This window comes from Anopheles marshallii, chromosome 2, assembly GCF_943734725.1.
Source record: "Anopheles marshallii chromosome 2, idAnoMarsDA_429_01, whole genome shotgun sequence".
Classification (NCBI taxonomy): Eukaryota; Metazoa; Arthropoda; class Insecta; order Diptera; family Culicidae; genus Anopheles; species Anopheles marshallii.
In genome coordinates this window covers 8,480,353-8,506,740 of record NC_071326.1, presented here as the reverse complement: position 1 = coordinate 8,506,740, position 26,388 = coordinate 8,480,353, and the positions used below count along the sequence as shown (strand labels likewise).

The window sequence follows — 26,388 nt, the reverse complement described above, 5'->3', positions numbered from 1 at the left end:
GAATATGCATTTTGTACATGATTCCGCCACGTACGAGAATGACTTCAAGGAATTATTGTTAAAAACGATAAACTCAAGCTGAATTTTATCCGCAAATTTTTATCCTATTCCGTCAGCAATAATCCACTTTCTCGGCAATGTTTGAAACTTCACCAAAAACCATATTCAATTCCCCACGCACCAGCATACATCTGCAATGGCAATTGCATTGCCAACGCGGGGTTGTTGTATCTACGCCAAAATACAGCACAAAAACGATCCCCGCCACTAGCAGGGCGCATGCGGGCCATCGAAAGGGTGCCTGAGGTCTGGTTGGTATCGATTTACCCATCATCTGCAGCATCTCGCAACAACTCGCCCCATGGAGCAAAACTGCCCACCGTTTTCCACAACGAGAGTCACCCAACCGGGTCGTCCGTGTGGACAATTTTCCGAACGATGCACAGCATGCGTTGGGTTGAGGTGAGCAAGAGGGGAGAAATCCAGCCGAAGGGATGCTAAAATTTTGCTGCAAACGATTAAAGGAAGCAAAATCTCCCGTGTTTACTGGTGGTGTTTCACCCTCCAAAAGAGTGAACCGAACACCAGGACCAGAACCTGACTGCACGAACGATTGGGCGTGTCAAACGCAGATGGAATGTTACCCCTTGTTCATTGTCTGCGGGATGTGTGATAGAAGAACAACAACAAAAAAACCCCCCCTAAGTCGCATTGAGATATTTGCAGCGTATATCAAGACTTTATTTTGTTCCACTTCTATTGTAAGAGCACTTATGTTTGTACGGTGGCAATGCTTTAGAAGCGGCGGAGCTTCGTATTCTAACGTCTTAAGAGTACGAGAATGAGTCATAACTTAAAAGCCACCGCGGAAACCCGCCGTCGGCACGGTAATACTATGGTCGAACGAAATACTTGAGTCCGCTCGGAAGCGTCTAATATCACAAAGTAGGTTTGTTCAGGTTGTTGCTTATAGGAGTCGGTGCACCGTCTGCACCGCTGACACCAGCAGAAGCAGCCATAGAGCAGTGGTGGTTGTAGAGCCCGTCCCGCTGCCGATCTGGCCGAGGTTGGGTTTAAAGTCGTAGCACGTCGGGAAATTGGCGGGAGCCGGCAGCATCTCCGATCGGTCACCTACCTTCAGCACCAGCGACATTCCGATCTCGGCATGGAACTCAATATGACAGTGGAACAACCAGTAGCCTGCAATAGAGATAGGGAGAGAGAGAGAGAAAGAGAACCACAACATCGTTAGCAATGCGCTTGGCAGGAGGAATATTGAGGACAAATCTCAACTTACCCGGATTGTTCGCGATGAACCGAATGATTGTGTAGCCGCCGTCGGGAATAGTCACCGTATCCTTGATCGGAGCTTTCTTAAGCCTTCTCGGCAACCGGCCTTCCTCGTCCATTCGACGAATGTCCTGCACCGTCGTGTTGCGACTCACCCGGTCCATCCCGACCACGCGGAACGCATGGCCGTGCAGGTGAAATGGATGGTTCGCATCGAACGTGTAACCCTCGTCGATCATCACCATCTCCACCGTAGCGTGCAGCGGTATCTGGATCACGTGGCTGCACTCGCAGAACTCCTGCCGACAGTTGCGATCGCGCAGGCTCGTCTCGTTGCAAAACTGGCTCTCGTCCAGTACATCCTTACCGGGCAAGAATGGTACGGTTGGCATGCGCATGGAGATGTGATTCAGCTGCGGGGTATACAGCCGGTTCGTGTTGTTGATCACCTGCTGGAAACCGTACAGCGCCGGTACGTGGAAGTGAGGATTGTCTTTGCCGTAAAAGTCGTAATACACGTAGAACTTGTAATCGGTCTCGTTGCGCAGCAGCAACAAATCTTCCTGATCCAGTGCGTTCGTTTCGGAGATTGTGATGACGTCCTCTGCGCCCGGTCCGCGGTTCAGTGAGTTAAGTTGCACGCCCGGTGCCTCGTAATCGTACGGTGGCCACGACACGTACTCGGTTTCTTCCGGTGCTCCCCGATACCGCAACACCGCGAACTGGTACGCCGAGGTAAACCGCTCATCGCAATCCATCAGTCCGCGGAAGCGCATCAGATAGTTGCCGACCGGTTGGTTGGCTTTGACTACGAAGTCGAACCGTTCGCCAGCGTAGCTCACGAACGATCCCAAGTCTTCCAGCGGCTGTATGCCGAACCCATCCGACGCGATTACGGTCAGGTTGTGATTCTCGATGGACAACTCCACCGGACAGTTGAGGAACTCGGCATTAATCAGCCGGAACCGATACCGACGGCCCTTGTCAACGTAGAACACGCTCAGCGGAACGTGCTGTGATTCCGGCACAACGACCGCATTGAAGTTGACGGTGCGCGATTGTCGCTTGGTGCGACGTAGCACATCCTCTGACCGAAGCACAGTCTTCAGGTTGGTGTTGCTGCTACCCTGCAGCAACTCCACATCGTCCGGCGTGGCTTCGATCGGGTCCGTAGTCGTCCGGAAGTCATCTGCAACCGTCGTTTCTTCGGTATCTTCCATTGCAACCGATTCCGGTTGGGTGGCCACGGGAAGATTGCCGTCCAGACCCACATCCAGCATCGGAGCTTGCGTTGTCGGCAAAGGTGTTGTCTTTGCAAACCGCTGGAAATATTTGCCTCGCCCATTAATCAACAAGTTCGGCGGTTTATTGTCACCAGTCGAGTGATGATGGGCGGCAAACAGCGACACACCCTGCTCATGGCCCCAATCCTGCACCGTAATCACATGCTCGGACAGATCCTGATCGTACAGCAGTTCATGTATGTCGTTGTCCTTCCGAATGATCAATGCCCCGAACGCTCCATCGCCACGCTGCATCCCGGTGTGCGAGTGCCAGAAATGCGTGCCCGGATTATCGGCCCGGAACGTGTACCGGAAAGTGGTCCCCGGGCTAATGGGACACTGCGAAACGTGCGGTACACCGTCCATGTACGGGGTGCGCCGTTGATGCAAACCGTGCCAGTGGATGGTGGTGCTTTCGCCCATCAGATGATTCTCCACGTCCACCACGATGATGTCGTTCTCGCACACCTCAATAGCCGGACCCGGCATCATGCGATTAATAACAGCCACGTTCCGTCGCACACCGTCCCCTGCGATGCAGTGCGGCCGATTGCAATCGGTCGCATTATACGGACAGTTGTAACAGGCCTTACTCAGCGTACGATACCACTCGAGCCGGAAGCGGTAGTAGCAAGTTTCCGGCTTACGCCCCAGCGTGCAGACCCGCTTGCAGGGATGATTGCTGTAGCTCTGTTCCTCGTAAAAATCAGCACCTTCCTCCTGCTCGGTGGAGGGCACTGTCGTCGAACCCGGTACCATCTTCGATTCGGTGTAATTACACACCCTGCAGCAGTCACGCTCGATCACGTACTGACCGGGACAATTTCCTACCGGTGGGCACTGCTTACGGCTCGAGCTGATCGAAAGGAAACCACTCTCCTTGATGCACCGATAAAGCAGACACCCGTCAGGACTTGTCCACGATTGTCCCTCGCGGTAGAACTGATCATCGAACTTGCACCGCGCCTGAACGCACTGAGGGCAGCAATGTTGGTTCGAGATCTGAGGCTCAAAACCCTGCAAGTAGCAGATTTTTTAAATGAATTCTCATGATTTAAGGCAACGTACTCCAAGGCCGGTGATTGCACATACCTCCGGGCAGACGGTGTTACACTCTATTCCGATAGAGTTGATGAACGTGTCGTTCGCCTCGTTCCGCAAACATTCGTAGTTCATGCAGGTGGTTTCGTTTACCATGTTAAACCACTTCTCACCGATCGATCTCGTCGTAATCTCACCGTCGGCGTATACCTCACAAACGTTTTCTGAAATGCACAAATCGTTTGTTAAGCTATTGGTGTTTCAGGAAGCGCTTAGCGAAGCGAAGATCTACCAACCACAGCGCTGCAGTGTGCAGCATGTGCCGGCAACGGTCCTAGGGCGAATAGTTCGATTCTCATCGCAGAACTCGATCGGTGGTGGACATGCGCTAGTGTCACAGTACAGTCGAAGGATCTCGCAGCATGGGTCCAATTCGCGACGTATCCGCTGACCCGGTTCTAGCGACACTTCCGAAACGTTTGACAAGGGCTGACATTTACTCGTATCGCAATCTGCAATAGACAAATTGTTGGGGAATTCAGTACTGGATCTTTGGCTTATGGACTCTTTCAGTGTGTTAGAAGACAGAGAATGTTAGAGACTTGAGCCGATTTATTTACGTCCAGTCATCTCCACCACGTAATGTGCTCATATGACGAAATAATGTAGCTCAAAGCATTATCTAAACGCTGGTTACGATAACACATCTTTGTTTTTGACAACCAAAACATTGTCCAACCCCGAGACAACACCACGGTTATCTAATTTGTATTCACAACAGTACCCGTAAAAGCTGCTCAACTGCATCCGACCATCCTCAACCCTAAAGGTCTCACCGTGGTACGCGCGCATGTCAAGTGCGAAAAATCGCTGATCATTGTCAAGGCATTTTGTTGTCCCACTTCACACACAACAACCCGGTGCGGTGTACAGAACGTATCCGAATGATAGCGATGACCTCCCGGGAGCTGATGGTGGTGTACCCGTACATTACACAGCAGCTGGAAGTTTGAAGGATGTGCTTCGATGTTCGGGACAAGATAATGATTATAATGCAATCGTATCAACACTCTATGGGCACGAACCATTGGAAACCTTCACACGATGCGACGTGATCGTACAACCCAACCCAGGTGGTTGGAATATTTTCTTCCGGATAGCCTTCACGCTTTGGATGCACTGAAACTTATGACACTACGTGTTGACGTCTTTCTGTTGTCGTCTTTCAAGCTCTCCCTTTTATGACCAACTACGATGACCATTGCGATCAAGTTACCACAGATGTGAAGGTCACCGAAATGCATTGGAATCATGGTTACTTTGATACATTACCAAAAAGTATGCAGTACACGCTCCAACTCTGCGAAGCAATCAATTGCAATGGCTTTATTCCCACTACCTTCGATAGGTGTGTTTGCTGCAATTGGGTTATTAATATCCTCCGCACAGCACTTGATGAAACAAGCGGAACGAAGCAGCAGATTGAATGCAAATCAATTTTAATAACAGGCATCGTGCATCTACATTAACGACGTCAATCAGCGTTAATCGGCCAGGAATACGGTAGCAGTAGCACCTGTGCGCAGCTGGCATCAGGTGGCAACGTGTGACACTCATATTGCGGGAGTTAAGCACCGGGTGTTGCGGGTTCTGGTCGCGTTCCTTCCGCTAATTATACCGTAGATCGATACCGAATACAAAGTAGATCGCAAGCGAGTGTGTCAAGATGCTGATGGGAGTTCCTTGAGGTTTTGCAAAATAGTTTTACAACAAAGATCAGATTTCCGAATTTATGATTTTAACTGGAGATCTGTAAATCATAAGCAATTCCAACAATTATTGTTCCATCTATCAGGCATAGAAGTTCCACTCCGAAATCAATTATCTTCCTCATTATTGTTAAACGACTAACGCTTCTTGCTAATGCATCCGTTTGATGGGCACCAGTGCACTAGAATTGACACAGGCATACTAATCTCGCACTCGGTGGGAGGTGTTGTCTAATCGGTAGGTGTTCAGTCTGAAATTGCCGATCGTCAAGAAACAAAGCAAAACCTGAGGCAATAACGGCGATAACGCTGGATTGCTACAAATGGTGAACGAATTGGCAACGATCTACCTCTATGTTATGTAAGTTCACACGATCATCGAAGTCACCTCCACACCACCGTCCCTATCGCAACCGGCTGATCGACGATTGCGTGCGAACGTGAAACTGAACCGTTCCGAACGCACGTTCGTGGTCGTCCAAAGACGCAAAGCATCTCCATACCCTTCGGCCTTGACCGTGGACCTCCGTGTGCCGTACAAAGTGGTGCCGAGGCTAGTTCTGAAGAGAACACACAACCTTCACAAATCCCCCCAAAAGGCCAATTTGAGTCGCTAATGAGTCGCTTCCTTTGGGTGCCGGCGCAATAATTGGGATCGGGATTCATTCATCAATCATAAAACAGTTTTACGATCACTGCTCTTGTCTCGTGGAATGGACACCTGCGGCAAAAAGTATAAAAGAAATACAAGAGAATACAATTAACCCTCATTCCCTCACAATCGCACCGTCAAGAGAATCAAATAAAACATCTGTGCTCGTGGGGACTTCGCATTTGCGCATTTATTTCGCAAGCGCATACATTATCGAAGTCGTCTGTGCGGAGTAGTTCTTAAAAGCGCAACTAGACTGGCATGTAGTTCCGGTTGACCGTACCATGCGTGCGACGGTGTATAATTTTTCAAAGTTAAAAATTATAACTACAAAGTAGTCCAATCCAATCCAGCGGCCGAACCCTGTGTGCCCACCCGTGTGTCATACATCAGAAAGTGAATGGCCCACCGATACCGGATGGAGACTGGCAACACGTTCTGATTAGCGTGAACAGTAGGATGTCCGCGTGTGAAACCGCGTGAGCGACTAACGCAAAAGAGAAGAACAACTTCTCGTTACGAAAAGCGCTCGTTCCAGTTCATGTCGCATGGGCAACTCTAGGAGAAATCAAAAACAAAACTCGCCAAAGGTTGCAATCGATTTCGAACGATCCGGCGGCGGTGGCACCTTCGATGTCCAAATTAATTACTCCCCATCCCCAATCGACGTAAGCGCGAGTGTGCGTATCACCACACACATGCATGCAACCCTGTCCATTGCTTTACTTCCCGATCGTAGCGAACCGGCGGCATACCGTGGCAGTTGGTGGCGTGAATCATAAAAGGGTTTCACTGGCCGCACGCGATCAACGATCTGTGACGGGAGCGGTTCATGTCACGCGTTGGAATGTCCAAGAACGTGGAGATCGCAACCGTTAACACACGCCGTACGGGCACTTTCAAGTTTGCAGCGTGTAAAAGGGAGTTGTGCTCCAGTTCTATGCGGCTTGTGGATGGATAGAATGATGCAAGCAACGTGCCGATTATTTGGAAGGTGCGTAAACTGGACACCGCTATATTGGAAATACCCGGGAACCAGTGTCCAGATGCAACCGGTTTATAGCAGATGTTAAGACACGAAATTCCTTTCGGTTAAGCAGAAGCGAAGCGAGTTGAGCAAGGAAGATCTAAAACAGAGTGAAGTTATTAAATAATCACTGATATGCTAGATGGATAGAGGCTCGAAAGCATTGTCCAGTAACGTCGATTGACGTTCTTCAACACTAATAGATTGCAAATTTGTCCGAGTACGATGACTTGTGCTCCGTGGAATTCCCTTGCGCATTTGCAAAAGATTCATCTCGCAATAGCAAAAACTCCCTTCGTTCTTGCGTGTTCCAAGTGTCAGCCGGAAGATAGCTAAGTCATACATTTCTGCGGCGTCAAACATCACCGCCAAAACCACACCACGAGAAACCAGTTTCCGTCGGATTGGTTCCACCGAAGATGATCTTCCGGGTAAGTTTCGAGAGAAAAAAACAGACGGCTGGTAAATCCCACAGAATTCCAAACTGCGAAGCGAGTCTTTGTTTACTTTGTGCATCCGATCAGGTGAAATCGCAGCTTTGCATGTTTACGATCTTCGGAGTGGGGCATTTTTTTGGTAACGGTTGCCACTTTGCAGAAGTTGCCCATAGAATTCGGGGATTTTGTTTTGGTCACGGTATCAACACCACAGTCCATTCTTCGTCTCATCTCTACCCTGCTTACCTGCGATGACACTTTGCGAGTGACCGGTTTGAACCATCAGCATCAAGATGGTGACAGTTACTAAGAGCAAGGCCGATGTCCCACGCCGATGTCCGGCAGTTGACACACTATCGCTGATATGCATTGCTCCGTCAGGGGTTTGTTGATACTGTTATCTTTACGGGAGAGTTCTTCTCTTCTCTTTCACAAGCTATTCACCACCCGGTTGCATGTGTGTCACATCATCCGCGCTAGTGCCATGTGCTACTGACGAGCGCTCAGCAATATCTGTGGAAGATAAACGTCACGAATTAGTACAACAACAACAACAAAAAAGCACGAGATCAAGTAAAAGCTATGATGAAACACTGGCAATACTTTCATCTTTGTTTCATCTGTGCGAAATGTACAAATGGGTCCGCTAATCAGATGAAGAAATCAATGTTAAAAACCCCGTTTTGCATAAAACCCCACACAACACATTCGACGCGATGCGTTGCTCGTCTGTTATCACGATGATCGTGCCACAGCGTGTGAAGCTATGCGAGCGTGTGAAGAACGTTTTTACTTTCGCAGTGTCGCTGGAAGGTGAACACTGGGGCAGGTAACTCAACCCAGTAAATGTGCTTATTCATCTTCTGATGTGTTCGTCCACGCTGAAATGAGATTCATTAACACATGGCCAGACTGATAGCAATGCTCTGCCCAAGAAGATAGGGAAATTTTATTGTTTAACAACAGCCCTACAACGCTAGAGCGATAAACGAAGATCGCAGCGAAGGCGGTGATAAAAATGAGGGTGAGATTGCAAGTACGTCCGATAAAGTTAGCCGTCGTTATCCTTCCTTTTGCGTAAGAAGAGATCATAAGGACGAATTCTTGGAGAGGAATTCGGTGGTGTGTTGGATAAGGGTGTGATAGGGGATTATTTGTTCCGGTGTACACAAGACTACTTTTAGCAATTTCTAAGCTGAATTCCTTTGTTAACGATCATTTTGAGGTTGTTTAACATCTTCTTACGTCAAGAGTAATTATCGTTTTAGGTTATCTTAGGATAATGTTAACTTATCTTATGGACGCTACTCGTTGGATGTCACTCTGGCTAACCTTCGACGGTTAGCAATCGAACACTTCCGAGCACGATCTATCACCATCATCATCTATTGCAAACCATTTTACACCATTCAGGTGTCAGCATCCACACATTGGGCTCGTGCTATTTGACATACAATTACCCACGATTACATAACGATGCTTAAACGAAGCTTAGCCTTCTCCGGGTACTTGACCTAGTCGGCCAGTAGGGCAGCAGCTGGACCAGCGTAAATGCGATGCCACACGCTCTCATGCTCCAAGCCAGATTTCATCCAATACCTGGATGCGTAATTACAGAAGGACGGCTGCTCCTGGTAAGTTATCCACTTAAACTTATTTCACCCAAAAAAAAACTGGAACCATTACTTTATTTCATGCTAAAAAAAAAGGCCGGTAATTGAGTTCCAGTTCCGCTGGATAGTTTTTAGCGGGTTTACAACGTTTTCGGAACCTTGAAAGGTGTAATGAGCATGTTTACCGCTAGTCCATTAAGGTTCCACTTTTAGTGACCGAAGCTGTTATCATTGAAAGTTGCCCAATTGCCCACCACATCGTCCCATCTTTTGGACGTTTGATTGAGCCATTGCGGTATGCTTCTATGCATCAGCTGCTGTATCTTTCAGATCTGATGATGCTGCATCTTTTTTTTTTCACTGCAGATAAACATTTGAATGATAATAAACATGTTACACTTGACTCAAAACAGTGTTTCGTTCTTTGGCCCGACACAATGGACGACCTTCCAGTGTCCCGAAACACTGTGTTGCACTATCAACCTTCATCCGCGGATAATCGTTAATAGGCAAACCCCTCACTCTCACTTTCCAACTTCAACCAAATTAGTTCACATTACGACACATTGTGGCTGACACTTTGTTCAGCTTGCTGTTATTGATTTTGATCGGAACACATCTACCGGACGGTTTTGTTTGCGTTGCCTGTAAGCATAAGTTTTCGAATGTGGACGCAAAGTAGAGAAGAAGCATAGACGAACGATCGATCGATCGATCAAACGAGATTCAAGTTACAGCTTGGCAACTAGTTTCCGTTATGTGCCAATTTTCGGTTTGAGAGTTAGTCCAAACTTTAATAAATTGCCTGAAAGTGTTTAGCTAAAGTTAGCACAAAAAGCGAAAGTAAATCTTAACATCAAAAGCAACAGAACAAGCCGCTCATCACTTCCTGATGCACGGAAATAAAACATCGTTTGCCACAATTCACCAAATTTGCGCACAACTTCCGTCCTGCGGTGGAGATCCGGGTGTGCTTTTATTAATCCATTAAATATGCCACCGTGAACTTGCCTTGCCGTTACGGTTACGGTGTTGTGGTTAGCAGTAACCGGCTGTTGATGGGAATGGTACGGAATGGTTGTGATCGAGATTTAAACAACGGCCATTCGGGTTCCATCTTTCCGGTTCTACTGTGGCGGCTAGCGAAGATACATATTTATGAGGAAGCCAATCTTCAAAGAAGCTTCTTTTTGGAGCAACAAAATGAATGGAATTATGTGAGAATCGAACACTGAATAAACGGATAGGAAAGGTGTATATAGACGAGATGTAAAACGTGAATTTGTTTACCATTTAGTTTTAAATTTTCCCCACTTAGTTTTGATTATTATTTAGATAACAACATTTTAACTCTTATGGTACCAAATCCCCATTTGTTAGTACTATGTGACACGTGAAAACACTTCACAAAAAACAAACTCTCAACGACGCATGGCCACACAAAATACTTTTGTTCAATATAGCTGCTGTATGTTATCTAAACAGCACGTATCCAAACACACGGAGCACTTCTTCTTCCACCCTCACAAATTACAGCAAAAGAACATTTAAACACACTTTAAACACTTACGTTTAACTGTTGATCGATCGTTATCAACCGTTCTGCAGAAAAAAAACGGCTTGTGAGAACGATTCTCCTCAGGCTCCTGCCAGCTTCCTCACGTTTCACGACAGGATGACGTCGACGTAAAACAAAAGCCCTCACAACTGTCGGCTACGACAAAACTTGTCACTTATCAAGCAAACAAACTAACCGCTTGATACAAACACAAATAGATCTAAATTAGACGACACCGTTATCACGAGATGGGGGCCGGGAGGGGGGGGGGGGGGAGGCGTTTTATCTGCCAAGCACTACACACACCGATGGAAGAACACCCTTGGAAGGTGGCTCCAGTGGAAGAACTTTCACGCGTACACACTGTGGCACTTTTCCTTTCTTCACATTCCACACGTGCACGTTTTCCACTTTTCCACCTTTTTGGGCGGCGATCTCGTCACTTCGTCTTTCCTCTAGTCGTCTCCACCACACCACGACGGACTACGAACCAAGGCAGTGAAGCACCGCTAAAGCACCTGCAGCAAACGAGCCTCACTATCGAGCAGGCCTCCACGCTTCTGGTAGGTGGCAGACAAACGTACGCCGATCGACTGAACGTGCGATCCGAGGGCCCGAACGCTTTTAAACCAGCTTTACTCTGACGTCACGAGTGACGGACGGTGCGCGGGCCAAACCGCACGCACGCTAAGCTAGCGCTTCCACCCCGACCGAACGAGCTTCGGTTACATCGGTTACATGTGCATGTGTGCCGGTAGTGCGACCGTGAAAGCTCGATATTCTCGTCTTCAAGAAGGCTTGACGACGCCGCCACCGGTTCTTTTGGGGGGTGGGAATCCCCCGCGATCTAACGGATATTCGAGTCGTCGATCCTTCCCTGGATTGGATTAATGATTGGAATTGAATTCTTAAACGGAGATTCGTCATCAATAATGCTACAATTAGCGAATGTATTTTGTATTTAGAAAGGGAATTCTCGAGCAATGGGGGAATTTTACATCGTGCGCTTATTAGTAACGGCATCGTCACCGCTAAGCAGCTTCGAAGTCTTATTTTACTTTATACAGTCAAAACCCCACATAATGAGTAACGAGTTGGTCGCATTTAATTGATACGCAAATACCTCTTTCAACGAGCAAAATCTCATATAACGAGATGTTCTTTTGTCAATGGTTATGGCCCTTTTTTAGTTTAATTAACTTTATTTAAATTAATAAAAAAAAGCTATCCATAGCTTGCTATGATTGCTGCTACAGCTAGTTAAGTATTGGCAATCAAAAACAATCACCCTCAGGAGCTACTAAAGGAGCTCCCGAAGAATTCTGTTGAATTCTCTGAGCAAGTTGTGGTGTTACAGCTGCCAAGGAAAATGTTTTTATTGCAAAAGATAGAACCAACCTTCTGTCTCCAGAAGCCATTCAAAAGGTGTTCAAGTGACATGTGCTCCAAAAATGTGTGCATAACTTTTAAAGGAAAGATACTTCCTTGAAAGAAACTGCTTGTTTCTCGTCTTGTCACATTGTGGTACCGGTCTCATTCTCCTTTGCCGATCAATATCAATACCGATCAAAATGGTTCTTGCCAGACACAAAAATGCCCCCACTGTTATAGAAATTGTTTGATCAATAGTAAACGTTTCATGAGCGAGATGTCGATGCAGGAGAAATATTGACAAAGTTTTTTTTCGCCACCAGAACAGCTTGAATGAATAAATTTAATTAATTAATTAAACACCACAATCCACACTACTTTCATCGTATAGTATTAAACAATCAATCAATTAAACAAAACAATTAAAAACAGTCGAATAAAAAAACTTTAAAACACGTTATCAAAATTTAACCTTAACGCTTTAATTTCCAAACAAAATGCTAGCCGGTTCATTCCATCCTGATATATATGCCGGCGGCCATTGCGTTTTTCGATCTGCTTTTCCCCTTTGTCACGATGGGAGGAGTAACGCACAAAGGACATGCGCACCCCGGCGTACAGAGGGATGTATCCCGGGACAGCATCCTTTGGAACCTATATAAGAGTCTAGCAGTTGCAGGATATCCGTTGTAGTTCCGTTCCACCGTCGGAGTGACAGTACCAACCGGCAATAGTGTTGAGGAATCAAAAGTGCGGTGTCCTTCAAAGTGTGCAGTGTTTCTCATCGAACGATGGATAAAATTTGTCGCTCTCAGTTGCCGGATTCTTCCTCGTCACCACCATTGAGGTTATTGCCGTGATCCTTGCTTCTGTTGCTACCATTTCCATCCTTCCCAGAGCACGCCAAAACGCCACGAGCACCATTTACATCGTGACACCCGCGGAGTTGTTGAATATTGATCTTTGTCCACTGGGTTGGATTGTGTGCCTCTGTGTGTTTGTGTGGTTTTGTGTCCCGTCTTCCTATCTGGATAGTATAATAGAACCTGAACCTTGCGGTGCTTAAACTGGTCAACTCGATTTTCTATTTCTACTGCTGCAATGGATGTGCTTGCGTACAACGCTCCGACTGGTTCGTCGTACAGTGGTATCGGATTCCACAGCTTCGATGATGAGCTGATGGCCGATCTGCCATCGTGCGTATACGCACAGCATCATCAGCTAAACGCGGCACCCGGAAACGGCGGTGGTGGTGCAGGCGGCAGTAGCAACAGTGTCGGACACGGCAGCCACACCAACAATGCGCCCAATTTGAGGTTGAACCCCAACAGCATACGGCAGATGCAGCATCAGTATTTGCATCACACAGGTAAGCGAGAAGACTTGGCATATCCTGGAAGAAGAGAACGTATCTTCTTTTCGACACTGTACAAATCCTGGAAGGATAGTAGTCTTGGCGTGTTATCATTCCCGGACTAAATATACTTGGTGTTAGACCGCAAGGAAGAACACGGTTGGGATAATATTTTGTATTGGCCCAGTCGTTTGCAGTGTGATGCCACCACTCACTTATCCAATTCTTCGTTCTGTTAATTACAGAATTAAATAGACAATCAAAAAAGTAATGTTCATTAAGGCCTCCTCAAAGACTCCTCAATGAGACTCCTACAAGGATATGTAACACGCTGATATTTATATCATCCTTGATAAAAGATCGATAGAAGCTCGATACATAGCAAATTCCATTGTGCAATGTGATGAAAAGTTGAAACATACAGACCTAACCTTTCCAATGAACCCTATAAGAAGGTTATCATCTAGAAAGAAGGTTACAATATGGACCGTATCCTGACGTGGTGATGAGTCTTTCTTCCGCATAGAAGAATCTGAGGCATGCGTAATGGAACCTCTTATGATACGGTGCACTGAATCGAGACGCTATCGTACAAAGTCATGCACAGCGTCCCACAAACACACGCAGCTGCTACACTTTTATGGGTTAATTTTGTTTTGCATTCACCTTGAAAGGCTTGGCTTTAATGCAATTAAAATACCACCACGTGCATAGGGTTAACACCAGCGTAAAAGATCCGGAAGAACCTTCGTGCGGTGTTGTGCGAAAAGGGCTTTGAATGAACGGACGATTAGATATTTTCAATTATTAAGCATGTTTTTTTCCCCACGCTGTTGGCAGAATGTCTGGACTCATCGACACCGCCCAGTCCATCCCTGTCGACGACGATGGGGAACCACCCGTACAATCCGCCACCGTACAAAATACAGCGTCAGCAGACAAATGTTCGTGAGCGCAAACGTATGATGCGTTCCGCACCGAATGGGTATGTATCCGGGAGTTGGAGCATCTCCTTGTACCTTGACTATTCCTCTAATGTGAGTTCCTGTACTGTGCCTTCCAACAGCAGCATTAATTCGGCGTTCGATGAGCTCCGTGTACACGTGCCAACATTTCCGTACGAGAAACGGCTCAGCAAGATCGATACGCTGCGACTAGCGATCGCTTACATAGCGTTACTTCGCGAGGTCCTCGAGGCGGACTACGATCCCTTGACGTACGTGGAGAAGTGTCTCCGGGGGGAAATTAAAGCCGATCGGGCACACTGGAACACGAGTGGTAGGATATCGTCGCACGCTTACATCTACTTTCAATCACCTTCTAACATCACATTGCCATTCTCATCGTTTGGACAGATTTAACTGCGCGACTGTCGTGGATTAACTGGGAAAATCTTGGCGTTCATCCGGGCAGACGTACCATCCTTACATCGCTGGCACTTGGCTCATCGGAAAGTCTTGCCTGTGGACCACCGCCACACTTGATCTAAACGGTTAGCTGTTGATCGCCCAGCAGCTCCTTTGATGTCTTCCGTTTCGTTTTATAATCTAGCCGTACTGAGAGTACATGTGGACAAAACCATTTATTGTCCCTACGGACTTCACATCTCTATTTATTCGCATTAGCAGCTTACTCAACTCTTCGAATGTATTGTCTAGTCGTCCACTAGGGTCACTTTGCATATTTCACATGAAAATAAAACTACTAAAGCAAAGTGGACGTGTTACGTAGTTCAAAAATTATATTTTTTTTCGTCCTTCTCCATCTAATGGCACCATTTTAACAATCTTCCCTTAATGGTAGTCTTCTCTTAATAATGTACGAAATTACATACGGCCTGTGCGGTCTGCCGTTTGGTCGTACCATCCGTTGGGACCGCCGCTTCCACTGCCTGCACTGTCGCTGCTCGTGTTGCGCAACCGATGTATTGGCTGGCGGCTCTGGATGCGCTTCCGTTTTGCAACCGGACTGTACTGTAACTTTGAACCCGGTAATGGCCCTGCAACCATCGCCGGAACGTACGGTTGGGTTTGGGTGGACGCTACACGGCGCCGCTTTTTACCATGCGAAATGCGATATTCGTCCGAACCGGAGGATGAAGTGCGGGTAATACCACCATCCGATCGGTGGGTGTATCGGTGCTTCAGATAATCCGCAAACGATGCCGCTCGTTGTATAAGTCCACCACCGCTGGTCGCGGTAGCTGTATTAGTTCTGCCTCCATCAAGCGAATGCTCTTCCTGTATATCACTGCGCGATGCTAAACGAATAACGTTCGATACGATCGACCACAGTTTACTGCCACCATTGTTGGACAATTCCTGCGACTTTTCTTTACTTTCGTGCTTTGCCTGTAATTCATCCCGGAAACATTTGCCTTCCCGTATTGTGGGACGTCCCTTTACCGGCACCGGGTAAAACACATCGTCCGAACCGGAATCGTTTTCCGCGTCTTCGACCGATGCATCGTAAGCTTTGAACGTGTCGCCAAGCCCGACGGCCGAACAACTGTAACTGCGTGCCGGAATACCACCACACGGTGTGCCCCAAATGTCGTCGGTCGAGTCATTTTGTGCAGTGCGTTCGTTTTCTTGCTTTTCCATTTCCTGAAGCGCTTGGAATGAAATCACTTTCTTCAGTGCCGTTCCGCTCGGTTTCGGTGTGACTGGGTAGCTATCGGCAGAGTGCAGATTCGGAGGATTATCGCTACGATCTACGATTGCATTCACTAGCAACGATTCCACATCGCGATGCGTTTCGTAGTATTCAGAGCTTTCGGTTGAGTTCTGGTTTGGAGCGGAATTTGCATGGTCTGGTACACCGACCCTAGTAGGCGGTGCGAGCTGAACCGTTTCCCGACCCGGATCACCTGATCGTACCATGCGCTGAGCCTGGATCGATCGAGCAGCGATTCCTCCGCTGGTGCGCTTCAATGCCGGTGTAGTACGTAGGTCCAACGGATCTTTTACTGGTGACGCGATCATACTATTCATACCGCTGCTCATCGTCGAGTTGAAGCTCATCTTACGCTGGGTGCCCGGTTGAAGCATCTTCGAGTACATTCCGGTGTGCTGTGCAATGGCTCGCTGTATACTCTTCGACATCACCTGTCGCAGAGGTGTCGCGACCGCCTTCGATCGATTCCGTATGATGGCCCGCACCTTGTCCAGTTCGTTCGGTACCAAGGGTGATGAACCGAGATCTTCCGTACGGCTGTCCGTTTCGCTGCCACTGCTACAGTGAATGCTTGACATCTGGCCCAACGTGGCCGAGTATGATTCGTTCGGTTGCTTTGGCCCTGTCGGCATCAGCTGCCACTGGTACATGGGTGTTGAGGTGGTACGAACCAACTTTTTCGATCCTGCTCCACCCTGCCCGTCCATCCGTAGCATCCCGGAAGCATTCACCACCGATGTGTTGTTCGTCATCGAGAGCATACTTTCGAAACTTTGTCGACTTTTTCGCTTCCAGCGGAGATTTATCTTCGTCAGCGGAGTCAGCATCGCTTCGTCCACCTCGTCGATTTTATTGTCCGGTTCGGCAAAATCACCCGGTACAAGACTGCTTTTTCTTCGTGCGCGAATTTTCACCGCCTCCACACGATCGTCCAATTGGTCGGTTTTAATGTTTTCCTTATTCTCATCAGCACTTGTAGCCAATGCGATACCTGGGGAGGCGGTTTTGGTGCTTTCGAGATGACATTCACCTTCCGTTTCCGGGGCATTTTCGCAAAACAAGAAGCAGTTTTTGTTTTTGTTCTGAAAATCGGCTAATGAATAGAAAACCTGCAACAACGCAGATATTGAGCCATCAGTGGGGATCTGTGAGAAGGTCCCTATAGAGGTAAGAGACTAAATTCTAATGCATAGCCTTACCTTTCGACATCGATTGCATTCCAGCGGCAGATGTTCCTTCAGGATGTGCACAATGAGCAAATTGTTCGGTGTGATTTTTGTGTCCTTCCGTAGCGGGAACGGCCTGTCATTGCAAATGTAGCAAATTTTGCGTAACATGGCGTCCTCCTGATGGTATCCATCTTCGTGCTTTTGGCGGCACTTGGCGCAGCAGAATACCTGCAGGCAGGTTCTACACTGCACCTGATTTGATAGATAACAAGCACAGTATGTCATGATTGTTGCGTAGAAAGTTCCATTCCATTCCACTTACCTCCTTGGGTATGATCATATTCTTATTTCAATCACCGACGATCTACCTCTACTTTCGATGCACAGCTACTACCACCAGATCGGCAATTTGATGGATGTCCTGACAGATCAACACTACTACCATCATCGACCGTGGGAAACTCATCGAGTCTTCTTAGCAGTCTTCTTAGTAGTTGCGTTTACAGCTTCTTGCTGATGGACACCAACACCAGCATGGGATGGTTTTCGTTGTTTAGCTTCGAGTTTTGATCGATACCGGACCTCCGACCGTCGCTGATTCAATTTGGCTCTAACTTCTTCAACGCTTTCCCGTTCAGGCGCATACGAAATGTGCAATGTCCCACCGTAAAAGTTGCGTGCATCCAGTAATTTCTTAGCTTGCCGGGCTTTCTCTAGCTTTGCGAAGCACACGTGAAACACATCCGTAAACGGTTCGAGCATTAGCTCATTCGAACCTTCATGCTCCCGTTGCCAAACGTCGGTAATGTTGCAAATTGTTTCCAGTACACCGAACCGGGCCAACTCTTGCCGTAGCTCACGAAGCAAATTTATTTGCGGAACACCGAAAATCAGTAGATGGCGCGATTCATTCGCTACGGAATACACACGGACGGCAGTTAACTGGCGGGATCGACGGTATAGCGGACGGTTTTGACAATATCGCTGACGAATGTGATGAGTGTCCGATGAAATATCTATTTGTTTCGATGCACCGTTCATGCTAGCTCCAGGCGGAAACAAATTCGGGCCGAAATAGTGGCGGATAAAACAATCACCGCAGGATAACGCACTTTGCAGTTTGTTTACGTTTCAAACGCACGAGCAAATGTCAAACAACATCAAAAAGCCTATTTTGCCAAAAAGCCTTTTGAAGGGAGCATTTGTAAATTCGATTTATTCCAAATGCAGTTTGAATGAAAAGGCTCTATAATTAGGACATTTCATTGGGAAAAACTCAAAGAGAAGAGAAACTCTATTTTATACAACATTTAGCAACTGATGTCGACTGCACGTTAGATGTAAATCACTTGGCGTGTGGGTACGGAAAGAAACGTTATTTTCAAATAGGATTTAAGCGTTTTACCACAGCGTGCGCTTGTCAAACGTAGCGTTTCGGTGCATGGGTGACCGCATACCACCACAAAACTGTTACTTGGTATGTTTCATCCTTTTCCTGCGTCGTAGGTAGCAGAACGGACGAACAATTTTCCTCTGCTTACCTGGAGATGCACAAAAGCAGCGAGACAGCCGGGAAAATAGTTACATTCATTTCGTTCCTCACTGGCAACGGTGTCCTTTGGGTGAAAGGGTCGTTTGTATCTACGGACGAAGAGTGAAACCGGTGAGTAGGTGGTGTGATATTGCAGCAGAAAATGTGAACCTAACCTCAAAATGGTTTGCAAAGCGTGAAGAACGGCGTGGCGCTGGCGCCGGAGGTTAACTGCACCAAATACGTGGAAATGAGTGTTTCTAAAAACTAAATTGTGTGTTCGGTTGTTTGCTTGTAGCCGTGTAACGATGGGACGTGGTCGACCGAGAAAAGAAACACCGGCCGATGGCGAAGGTCCGGCATCCAAAATCCAACGCACAAGAAAGCGTAAGTGTTCTCTTATCATCGGCAATGCTCTAAAATTAGCCTCACGACAGACAATTATACGTGCAACGTCATTAACGCGTTTCGATATCGCCCTGTTGTGCTCTATTTTCAGTCGAGATCCCATTAGCAACGCTACCGAAGCTATCGGGCAATGTGCTAGCCTGCGGCCAGGGAGAGATGGGTCAGCTGGGCATGGGCGAAGACGTCATGGAGAAGACACGGCCCGCCATCGTTGAGGGCCTTTCGGATGTGGTACAAATATCGGCGGGCGGTATGCATAATCTGTGCCTCACGCGGCACGGCACGGTGTATTCGTTCGGTTGCAATGACGAAGGTGCACTCGGCCGGGACACATCCGAGGAGGGCTCGGAGTTTGAACCCAAGCTGATCGATCTTCCTGGACTGTGCGTGAAAATTTCTGCCGGCGATTCACATTCCGCCTGTCTGCTAAACGATGGTCGCGCATATGCCTGGGGTTCATTCCGGGTAAGTTGTGATCGTTTAGACTGATACGTAATAACACCCATTTCCCCAGGGTTGATACCAAAGGCTGCTGCTGCAAAACAGCGTCCAACGGTTTCCCGCCAAACTCTTCTCTTCACCGTGCGAGAGTTCCCATGCTCCGTGTAGCAACATTACCTGCGGCGAACAATTCCCATCTGTTATTGTTACTATTATTATTATTATTATTTCGGGTAATGTTTTTTTCGGGTGCAAGAAACCCAAACGGGCAACAGCGAGACGCCAGCTGGCAGCCCAACCATGCGCCTGTAAGACGAGGGGGAAATTTAAAGTTTCCTTATTCCTGTTCCAAATTAGTTTACCATTCTGTTTGCTCTACCCGCTTAATTGTTCCCACAGCCACTGTAGCGTGTACCACGAAGGAAAGAGAGAGATCGAGAAACATCCTTGTCGTTAAGGCTGTAGCCTAGACCTTTAAATCCTCCCCTCGTCATTAACGGTCTTTCTTTATTCCTTTTAGTTTCTTTTTCGTGTGTTCTTTCTTTTACCTAATCGAAAGGTGCAAAATAGTGCTGCTGTTGGTTCTTTCGTTTTCGTCCTTCACGACATGATCGCGATCGGCTACCCGGATATCCCTCACTGCTGTGTGGGGCGCATTTTCCAAGCTAGTGGTAATCTCGCACTTGGAGCACCCGTACGAGTACCCGGTTACTCTGGTTTGTTTGCTTCGGGAAGGTCTGAGATAAGGCACGCGAATATGCCTCAGCAAGGCAGCTCTTTGAAAAGGGCGTTCGCTACCAGCAATGCATCAGTTGTCGATGACGCGGTGCTGTGACGGGGGATATGCTGCGCTATCGCCGAAAGGCAGCATACGGTAATCACTTTTAAATGTGGATACATGTTGCTTATCACCTAGAGGTAGACAGCATTACCTTCTTGTTACGTACTGATTGAAAACAGCGGGTTGCCGGCCATTTGAGTCAAATATGCGAGCTGCTATCGGGGAGTGAGTGTGGTAAACCTACCATCTGATCTCTCTGCATGTAGAACTCAATTCAGACTAATCTATCACTAGCTCGTCACAAATGCCAAACATGGTTTAGTCCATATCCAATACGATCGCGTCGATTGAGTGGAGGATGATATTCGAGAGAGGGAGACAGAGAGAGAGAGAGAGAGAGAGAGAGAGAGAAAATAAAACATGATGAACTCGCAGCAGCAGGGATGTCCTGTTGGGTTTCCCCCGTGCTAATTGTTTACCATTTCCTTTCGCAATAGGTTATCGGTAGATTGGCACGGGAAACGAGTGCCAGTATCGCTACTAATGTGTAATTTCTATTCCACAAGGATTCGCACGGAAACATGGGACTTACGCTCGAAGGCAATAAACGGTTACCGATCGAAGTGTTACCGGGTAACCGGTGGGTCGATATTGCATCCGGCTGTGACCATCTGGTGCTGCTGTCCGATCTGGGCCACATCTACACGGTGGGCTGTGCGGAGCAGGGTCAGCTCGGTCGCGTTTCAATCCGCGCGGCATCCGGTGAATCTCGCCGCGGAAAAACACAGCTTTTGCAGCCGGGTATAGTGACACGGCGCGGCAAAATGATCGTGGCCGATGCTATCTGGGCGACGACGTACTGCACCTTCTACAAAGACTACCAAACCGGTCGGATATTCGCTTTCGGATTGAACAACTACTGTCAGCTCGGTATACCGAACCCAAGCGAGCACGTCGTCAAACCGGTATTCGTACCGGAACCGACGAGTTTCAGCGAAGTTTTACAGATTGCCGGCGGACAACATCACACATTGGTATTAAAAACGGACCACAAAGTGTACGCGATCGGGCGGAAGGAGTACGGACGGCTAGGGCTAGGAGATAACGTTGCAGAGGATGCGAAAACGCTACACCCCGTAGAAGTTCTCGGCGACAAGAAGGTGGTCAGTGTGTGCTGCGGAGAAAGCACATCTTTCGCCGTCACAGACAAGGGCGAACTGTATGCGTGGGGTATGGGTTCCAGCTTGCAGCTCGGCACGGGATTGGAAACGGATGAGTCCAAACCGGTGCGTATCGTGAGCAAGCAGGTGGCGGCGGGTAAAGTGATCCTGAAGGCGTCCAGCGGTGGACAACACAGTTTATTCCTTGTCCAGGAACCACCGGTAAGTGATCGTAAATATTAGAGTTAGCGCAAACGCATTTAATTCTTCGTTTATTGTTTTGGTTTTAACTATTCAGTTGACTTGATTAAGTACAATGAGCGTTTAGGGGGGAAAGTACTCTCTGCATGTTTTAAAGATAGGTTTTTAGCCCAAACAAATCTTTGGGTCGTCTACTTGATTGTAAACTATATCCCGAAGTTGACACACTCCGGCCGTAAAGCCGATGGAGTGGAGGATCTTTTTAGTTTCAATTTCTATCGCGTGGTGCCACACTGCACTTAGTATTAATTTAGTTTTAATGGTTTTTCCCTCACATTTAACTGTCCTTTGATAGACACATTTCTCGGACAGACAGTCAATTTGTCGTCAAAAAAGACGCCTAAACGACTAAAACTAAGACAGAAAGGATCAAAGGATAATCCGTTCCGTGCACATCGTAGTTCTTTAAAAGGTCGTTGTCCACTTAATCGGTATTTATTGTTGCAGACCGTAACGGAGAAGGCGTCCCCGAAGGTTGCTGCCGCTAGCAAGAAGACAAAACCGGATCCTTCGAGTACGACGGAGTCGGCAGCAAATGGTGTAGCGAAACATTCCGCAACGAGTAATGGTGATGAACCGGCAGCGATGGCGGGTACGGTACCCGAAGGTGACGAACAAACGACGGTGACGAATGGTGTAGACACGGATGTTCCGGGTGATGCAAGCACTGGCAAGGAAAAAGCCACAGCTCCAGCGAAAACAACGGCAAGCAGTAGCAGCAGTGGAGGTCGAAAGCGGAAAATTCAATGAGAAGCCGGCCAGTTCTATTCGGTAGGAAACTTCTTCTAAGTAACCAGATTGATGGTAATAGGTCACATTAGGTAGCGTCGATAAGAAAACATCATTGAAGTTATTTGTGTGTATCGTGTTATATTGATCTGAAATGATGTTTTAACTAGCAAGTTGCAGTTTTGTCCTAGTGTCTCCGTTTTTTTTTCCTCTACGTTATTCACACTCCCAGGCGTTAGCGTCCTGTGTAAGTGTGTGTGTGCTTATTCTTTTTGTTAGCCATTCGTCCTTTCCTTGGTACCGAAGATTTCGTGTGTCGATTCAGTATCGATAAATAGCAGGAGCTAGGAAAGAGTTTCCATAACACACCCATTACACTGCTGTTCATCACGCGATCCTTTTTTTGTTTGTTTGTTTTACTCCATGGGAGTAGTACTGTAGTATTGTATAAGGAGGAAGTTCCTGTAAGCCCAGTTAGTAGTTGGTGGTGACATTGGCCTATTTTTAGTGGCAAAAGACGCGAATAAATGCACGATAAATGCAAAGTGCCACTAGCCGTTTGCACAGTTTAGGTAGGTTTTTAAGCAATCTTGTTGATAAGTAGAATGTTTTTTTTTTTTCAATTTCGTTCTGTGAGGGAAAACGTTGCTGTAATATGAAATCGACTGAGTAAAGATGCGAATAAAATAACTTAATAAATGATTTTGATAAAAAAATACATTATTGTTTTTGAATTTTGGCGAAGTGTTGGAAGTTCTCGTCTATACCAATATACCGTGGATCTGTACTTCAAAGGATCGAGCAAATGAAAGATGTTGGAGGGCATTCCATCTGACCTCCAAGAGATAGACAACGATAAGACCGACATTGATTTGAATGATGACTCCGGTTCGATTATATATTTGGAGACAGGTTTATAGACGGAAGGAACGCGGTTACATTAAACAGTACTATAAAATCTACCGATTGTAATACTAGAACTTAGGACACACAGTTCCATCATTTGTTGTCGGAGAGCTTTAGAAGATGATTGCGAAATACATTTGGTCTAACGTGATTTGTTCTTAAAGTAAAGATTCATCTTCCTTATTCATTCCTGCTCTGTATGAGTGATGTAGATAAAAATGTAATATGTTAGCGCAATCGTTACATTAAAGCCTTTTTTTCCAAATTCAGTGTGCTTGTTGGAAAATGTATACTCAATATCCTTGATAACCGATTCATAATCAACGTTACTGGAACTTTCACAAACTATTCGGCACTATTCAATCACTGGAAAGATAAAGTTCATGATGGGAAATAACAACAAAGCACAAACAAATCATTCAAAATCCGTCACTATTCCGTCGCTAACGTTAAACAAGTTATCATCGTCCAACTCTCCTGTATGCAGTAACTGATCGATAGGATCTACGATCGGCCCAGTTTCGCCATCATCTATTTGACTACCGATACTGGTCGCAACCAGCGTGCGCGAAAGATCCTCCAATACACCACCGTTCTGCAAAAAAATAAAATAAAAGACCAAGCGATTATGTTTAAGCCATTATTAATTACACAAATTACCGCTTTTTTTACCTCAGGACTGAGCGTTTTTTCATCGGAAAAGTCTCCAGAATCCGCATGGTTTGCAGTGGTTTCCTTCTCCGTCTCTAAAGCCAAGGGCAACGGACAGCGTGGGGGCAGTTCGTCATGTTTCAGCAATGATTCCAACCTTCCCGAGGGCGAAGTGTGCACCGTCGCTTCGTTCTCGATCAACGAGCTTCGCTTGGTGGATGTCCTTTTGGTGACGGGTGCACGGAACAACGTTTTGGGCGACAGTGACGATTTGGGAGTTTTTGATTCGACGTAGATTGCCATCAGTCGGGGGCTCGACTGTACGTTCGGTGAATCCATCACGCGTTTCGCCTGCGGTTGATGAGCTGGTACTGGGAGTTGTAAAGTTTGTGCCGAACTTGGTTTCTTCTCCAGCTCGTCCTCGTTCGGCGTACGTCCCACGGTTCCAGGGCCCGTCTTTTCCGGCGTTCCCAGAAGCGTGGATGAAAATTCTGGCCTCAGCGTTATCTCGCTAAGCGTGGAAATATTCATCGTATTGTTCACTCGCGCACAGTCATTCGATCGGGCTGCACCGTTCTGCTGCTTTTGACTTTGCGCCTTGATGCGGTTAAGCATGGTTAGTGGATTTAGCTTTTCTTTGCGAGTTACTCGTGGAACCGCAAAGACGACCGAATTCGGTTGTTGCTGTTGGTTTAATTGATCCGGGATGGGCTTTAGATATTTCTGAGCTGGTTTTGGACTCCGTGGCTGATACGCACTGACCGAGAGTAACTTTATACGAGCGTTCATTGCATGTACGTCTTCCTTGTTTAGCAGTGCTAACCGATGGCTGCTTCTCCCGTTGGCACTGGTCGTGGGAAAATCATCCGTTGGTGCGTCAAAATCCATCGTGATCGGTGGCGTGCAGAAGAGTTTGTTCTTGATGGCGAAATTATCCTTATCCAGGAGCCCCGGAAGATCACGCACCAGACATTCCTCCAGCATGGGTAAGGTCCGGTGCAGCACATCCAGCTGCTGGCGTAAATCATCGCATTTGACTGTAACCTTCGATAGTTCCTTATGCTCGTACTTCATAAGTTCGGGGTTTTTCATACAAAATCCAACAAAAAAGTGCTCAACGTTTGGTAAAATGTGTTCGAAAAGGTGCAACAGCTGGACCGGATTCAGCTTACCGTTGCCGTCGAAAACTTCCTGCGTGAGCTGATGAAGTTCCGTGCCGGGTTGGCAGCTATAGTTGCCGAGACAATCCTTCAGCTGATCCTGCGTAAATGGGAGCGATAGTTCGTTTCCCTTCAGTTTGCTACCGATCTTTTTAATCACACGATCAAACTCCTTGGCGATGGTTTGCATACGCTGGCGGATCTTTTGCTGCTCTCGGAACTGAGTGTTTATCAAAACGGTCCACATCTCCATCAGCTTTTCGTAGTTAATCTGTTTCGCCAAATCGCTCCCCTGCAGGATAGTTTCGATAAGCGTATCTATTTTGCGTGTCTTCTCTGCCAGTACGGCATTGTCCTCGTGAACGATGCAACTAATGCGATCCCCAACATCGACCCAGCGTTTGTGCGATGCAATCATCTGAGCGATGCGCGTCTTCGTGATGGGTTCAGCATCCCCGGAACTCTTCGCTCTGCGCAACTCCTCCTGCAGGACGAACCGTATCAAGGTGAGCAGAAATTTCATGAACTTTGCCCCACCCGGTAGGACGACTACGTGCGCCTTAATCTTTTCCATGCCGACCAGTTTACCACGCTCGATTAAATGATTCACGTACTCGACCGTCGACGTGCGAAACGCATTTTCGGCCCCTTTGTCATAGATTGGCCAGTAGAACCGTTTGCGGAACTCGCGCGCATCGTACACGTTGAACAGGAAGTGCATCACTTGAATGAAGGCCTTGGTGTTCGATTTCAGAAATGCGCCACGGCAAAACTGTGCCCTAAACTCATCCGTTGGCTGGTGGCGCTTGGTCAGTGCGTGCAGGCACCGATAAATGGCTGCATCGAGCTGTTCCTCACAGCGGCTTATCGGTGCGCAGGATGCATTTTGTCCAACCGATAGTTGGCTGTTGGTACGCTTCACCGTGGGCTTCTTGCTCATTATGAAACGTGGTCGTGTTTTACCGGGCCCGGGTCGTAGTGAGAGACGTTTCCTAGATAAACGGGTGGATTTTAGGGTGGTTTTGTGCACTTTTATCACAGCACAGGTAGGCATTTGTTTTGCGTCCAATTCCTTTGCAACTGTCATTTTGCAAAAAGACGTTGAGGTTTGATGCCAGGG

At 47.2% G+C, this 26,388-nt stretch overlaps 6 protein-coding genes across 6 annotated transcripts; 2 read left to right on the top strand and 4 right to left on the bottom strand.

Annotated features, from left to right (window-relative positions):
• Positions 1–967: 967 nt before the first annotated feature.
• Positions 968–8,359, bottom strand: LOC128709981 (uncharacterized). Its single transcript, XM_053805020.1, is given in 7 exon segments — positions 968–1,200; positions 1,298–3,590; positions 3,666–3,838; positions 3,911–4,126; positions 7,746–7,884; positions 7,886–7,935; positions 8,293–8,359. Coding segments are annotated over 7 exon segments (3,171 nt in total).
• Positions 8,360–12,832: 4,473 nt separating this feature from the next.
• On the top strand, positions 12,833–14,884 carry LOC128719639 (uncharacterized). Its single transcript, XM_053813266.1, has 5 exons — positions 12,833–12,888; positions 13,187–13,410; positions 14,236–14,380; positions 14,462–14,673; positions 14,751–14,884. Exons 1-5 carry the CDS (start codon positions 12,833–12,835, stop codon positions 14,882–14,884), a joined length of 771 nt encoding a protein of 256 aa, XP_053669241.1.
• A 337-nt stretch (positions 14,885–15,221) lies between these two features.
• On the bottom strand, positions 15,222–17,580 carry LOC128709977 (mitosis initiation protein fs(1)Ya). Its single transcript, XM_053805015.1, has 3 exons — positions 17,563–17,580; positions 17,271–17,492; positions 15,222–17,180 (listed from the first exon to the last, which is right to left on the bottom strand). The coding sequence occupies exons 1-3, from the start codon at positions 17,578–17,580 to the stop codon at positions 15,222–15,224; spliced, it is 2,199 nt and encodes a 732-aa protein (XP_053660990.1).
• Positions 17,581–17,702: 122 nt separating this feature from the next.
• On the bottom strand, positions 17,703–18,281 carry LOC128708598 (RNA-binding protein 48). Its single transcript, XM_053803577.1, has one exon. The coding sequence runs from the start codon at positions 18,279–18,281 to the stop codon at positions 17,703–17,705; it is 579 nt and encodes a 192-aa protein (XP_053659552.1).
• A 798-nt stretch (positions 18,282–19,079) lies between these two features.
• Positions 19,080–22,572, top strand: LOC128708177 (regulator of chromosome condensation). Its single transcript, XM_053803138.1, has 4 exons — positions 19,080–19,158; positions 19,271–19,644; positions 20,968–21,783; positions 22,270–22,572. Exons 1-4 carry the CDS (start codon positions 19,080–19,082, stop codon positions 22,570–22,572), a joined length of 1,572 nt encoding a protein of 523 aa, XP_053659113.1.
• Positions 22,573–23,872: 1,300 nt separating this feature from the next.
• LOC128708903 (augmin complex subunit dgt6) lies at positions 23,873–26,355 on the bottom strand. Its single transcript, XM_053803883.1, has 2 exons — positions 24,118–26,355; positions 23,873–24,052 (listed from the first exon to the last, which is right to left on the bottom strand). Exons 1-2 carry the CDS (start codon positions 26,353–26,355, stop codon positions 23,873–23,875), a joined length of 2,418 nt encoding a protein of 805 aa, XP_053659858.1.
• Positions 26,356–26,388: the final 33 nt, after the last annotated feature.

Coding starts and splice junctions, on each gene's coding strand:
- LOC128709977 (XM_053805015.1), bottom strand. Junction 17,181..17,270: donor AATGCAATCGATGTCGAAAG/GTAAGGCTATGC, acceptor GCGTTGTTGCAG/GTTTTCTATTCATTAGCCGA.
- LOC128708177 (XM_053803138.1), top strand. CDS start 19,080: ATGGGACGTGGTCGACCGAGAAAAGAAACACCGGCCGATGGCGAAGGT. Junction 19,159..19,270: donor AATCCAACGCACAAGAAAGC/GTAAGTGTTCTC, acceptor CTCTATTTTCAG/TCGAGATCCCATTAGCAACG. Junction 19,645..20,967: donor ATGCCTGGGGTTCATTCCGG/GTAAGTTGTGAT, acceptor CTATTCCACAAG/GATTCGCACGGAAACATGGG.
- LOC128708903 (XM_053803883.1), bottom strand. CDS start 26,355: ATGACAGTTGCAAAGGAATTGGACGCAAAACAAATGCCTACCTGTGCT. Junction 24,053..24,117: donor GTCCTGAGGTAAAAAAAGCG/GTAATTTGTGTA, acceptor ATTTTTTTGCAG/AACGGTGGTGTATTGGAGGA.
- LOC128708598 (XM_053803577.1), bottom strand. CDS start 18,281: ATGAACGGTGCATCGAAACAAATAGATATTTCATCGGACACTCATCAC.
- LOC128719639 (XM_053813266.1), top strand. CDS start 12,833: ATGGATAAAATTTGTCGCTCTCAGTTGCCGGATTCTTCCTCGTCACCA. Junction 12,889..13,186: donor TCCTCGTCACCACCATTGAG/GTTATTGCCGTG, acceptor TTCGTCGTACAG/TGGTATCGGATTCCACAGCT. Junction 13,411..14,235: donor TCAGTATTTGCATCACACAG/GTAAGCGAGAAG, acceptor CGCTGTTGGCAG/AATGTCTGGACTCATCGACA.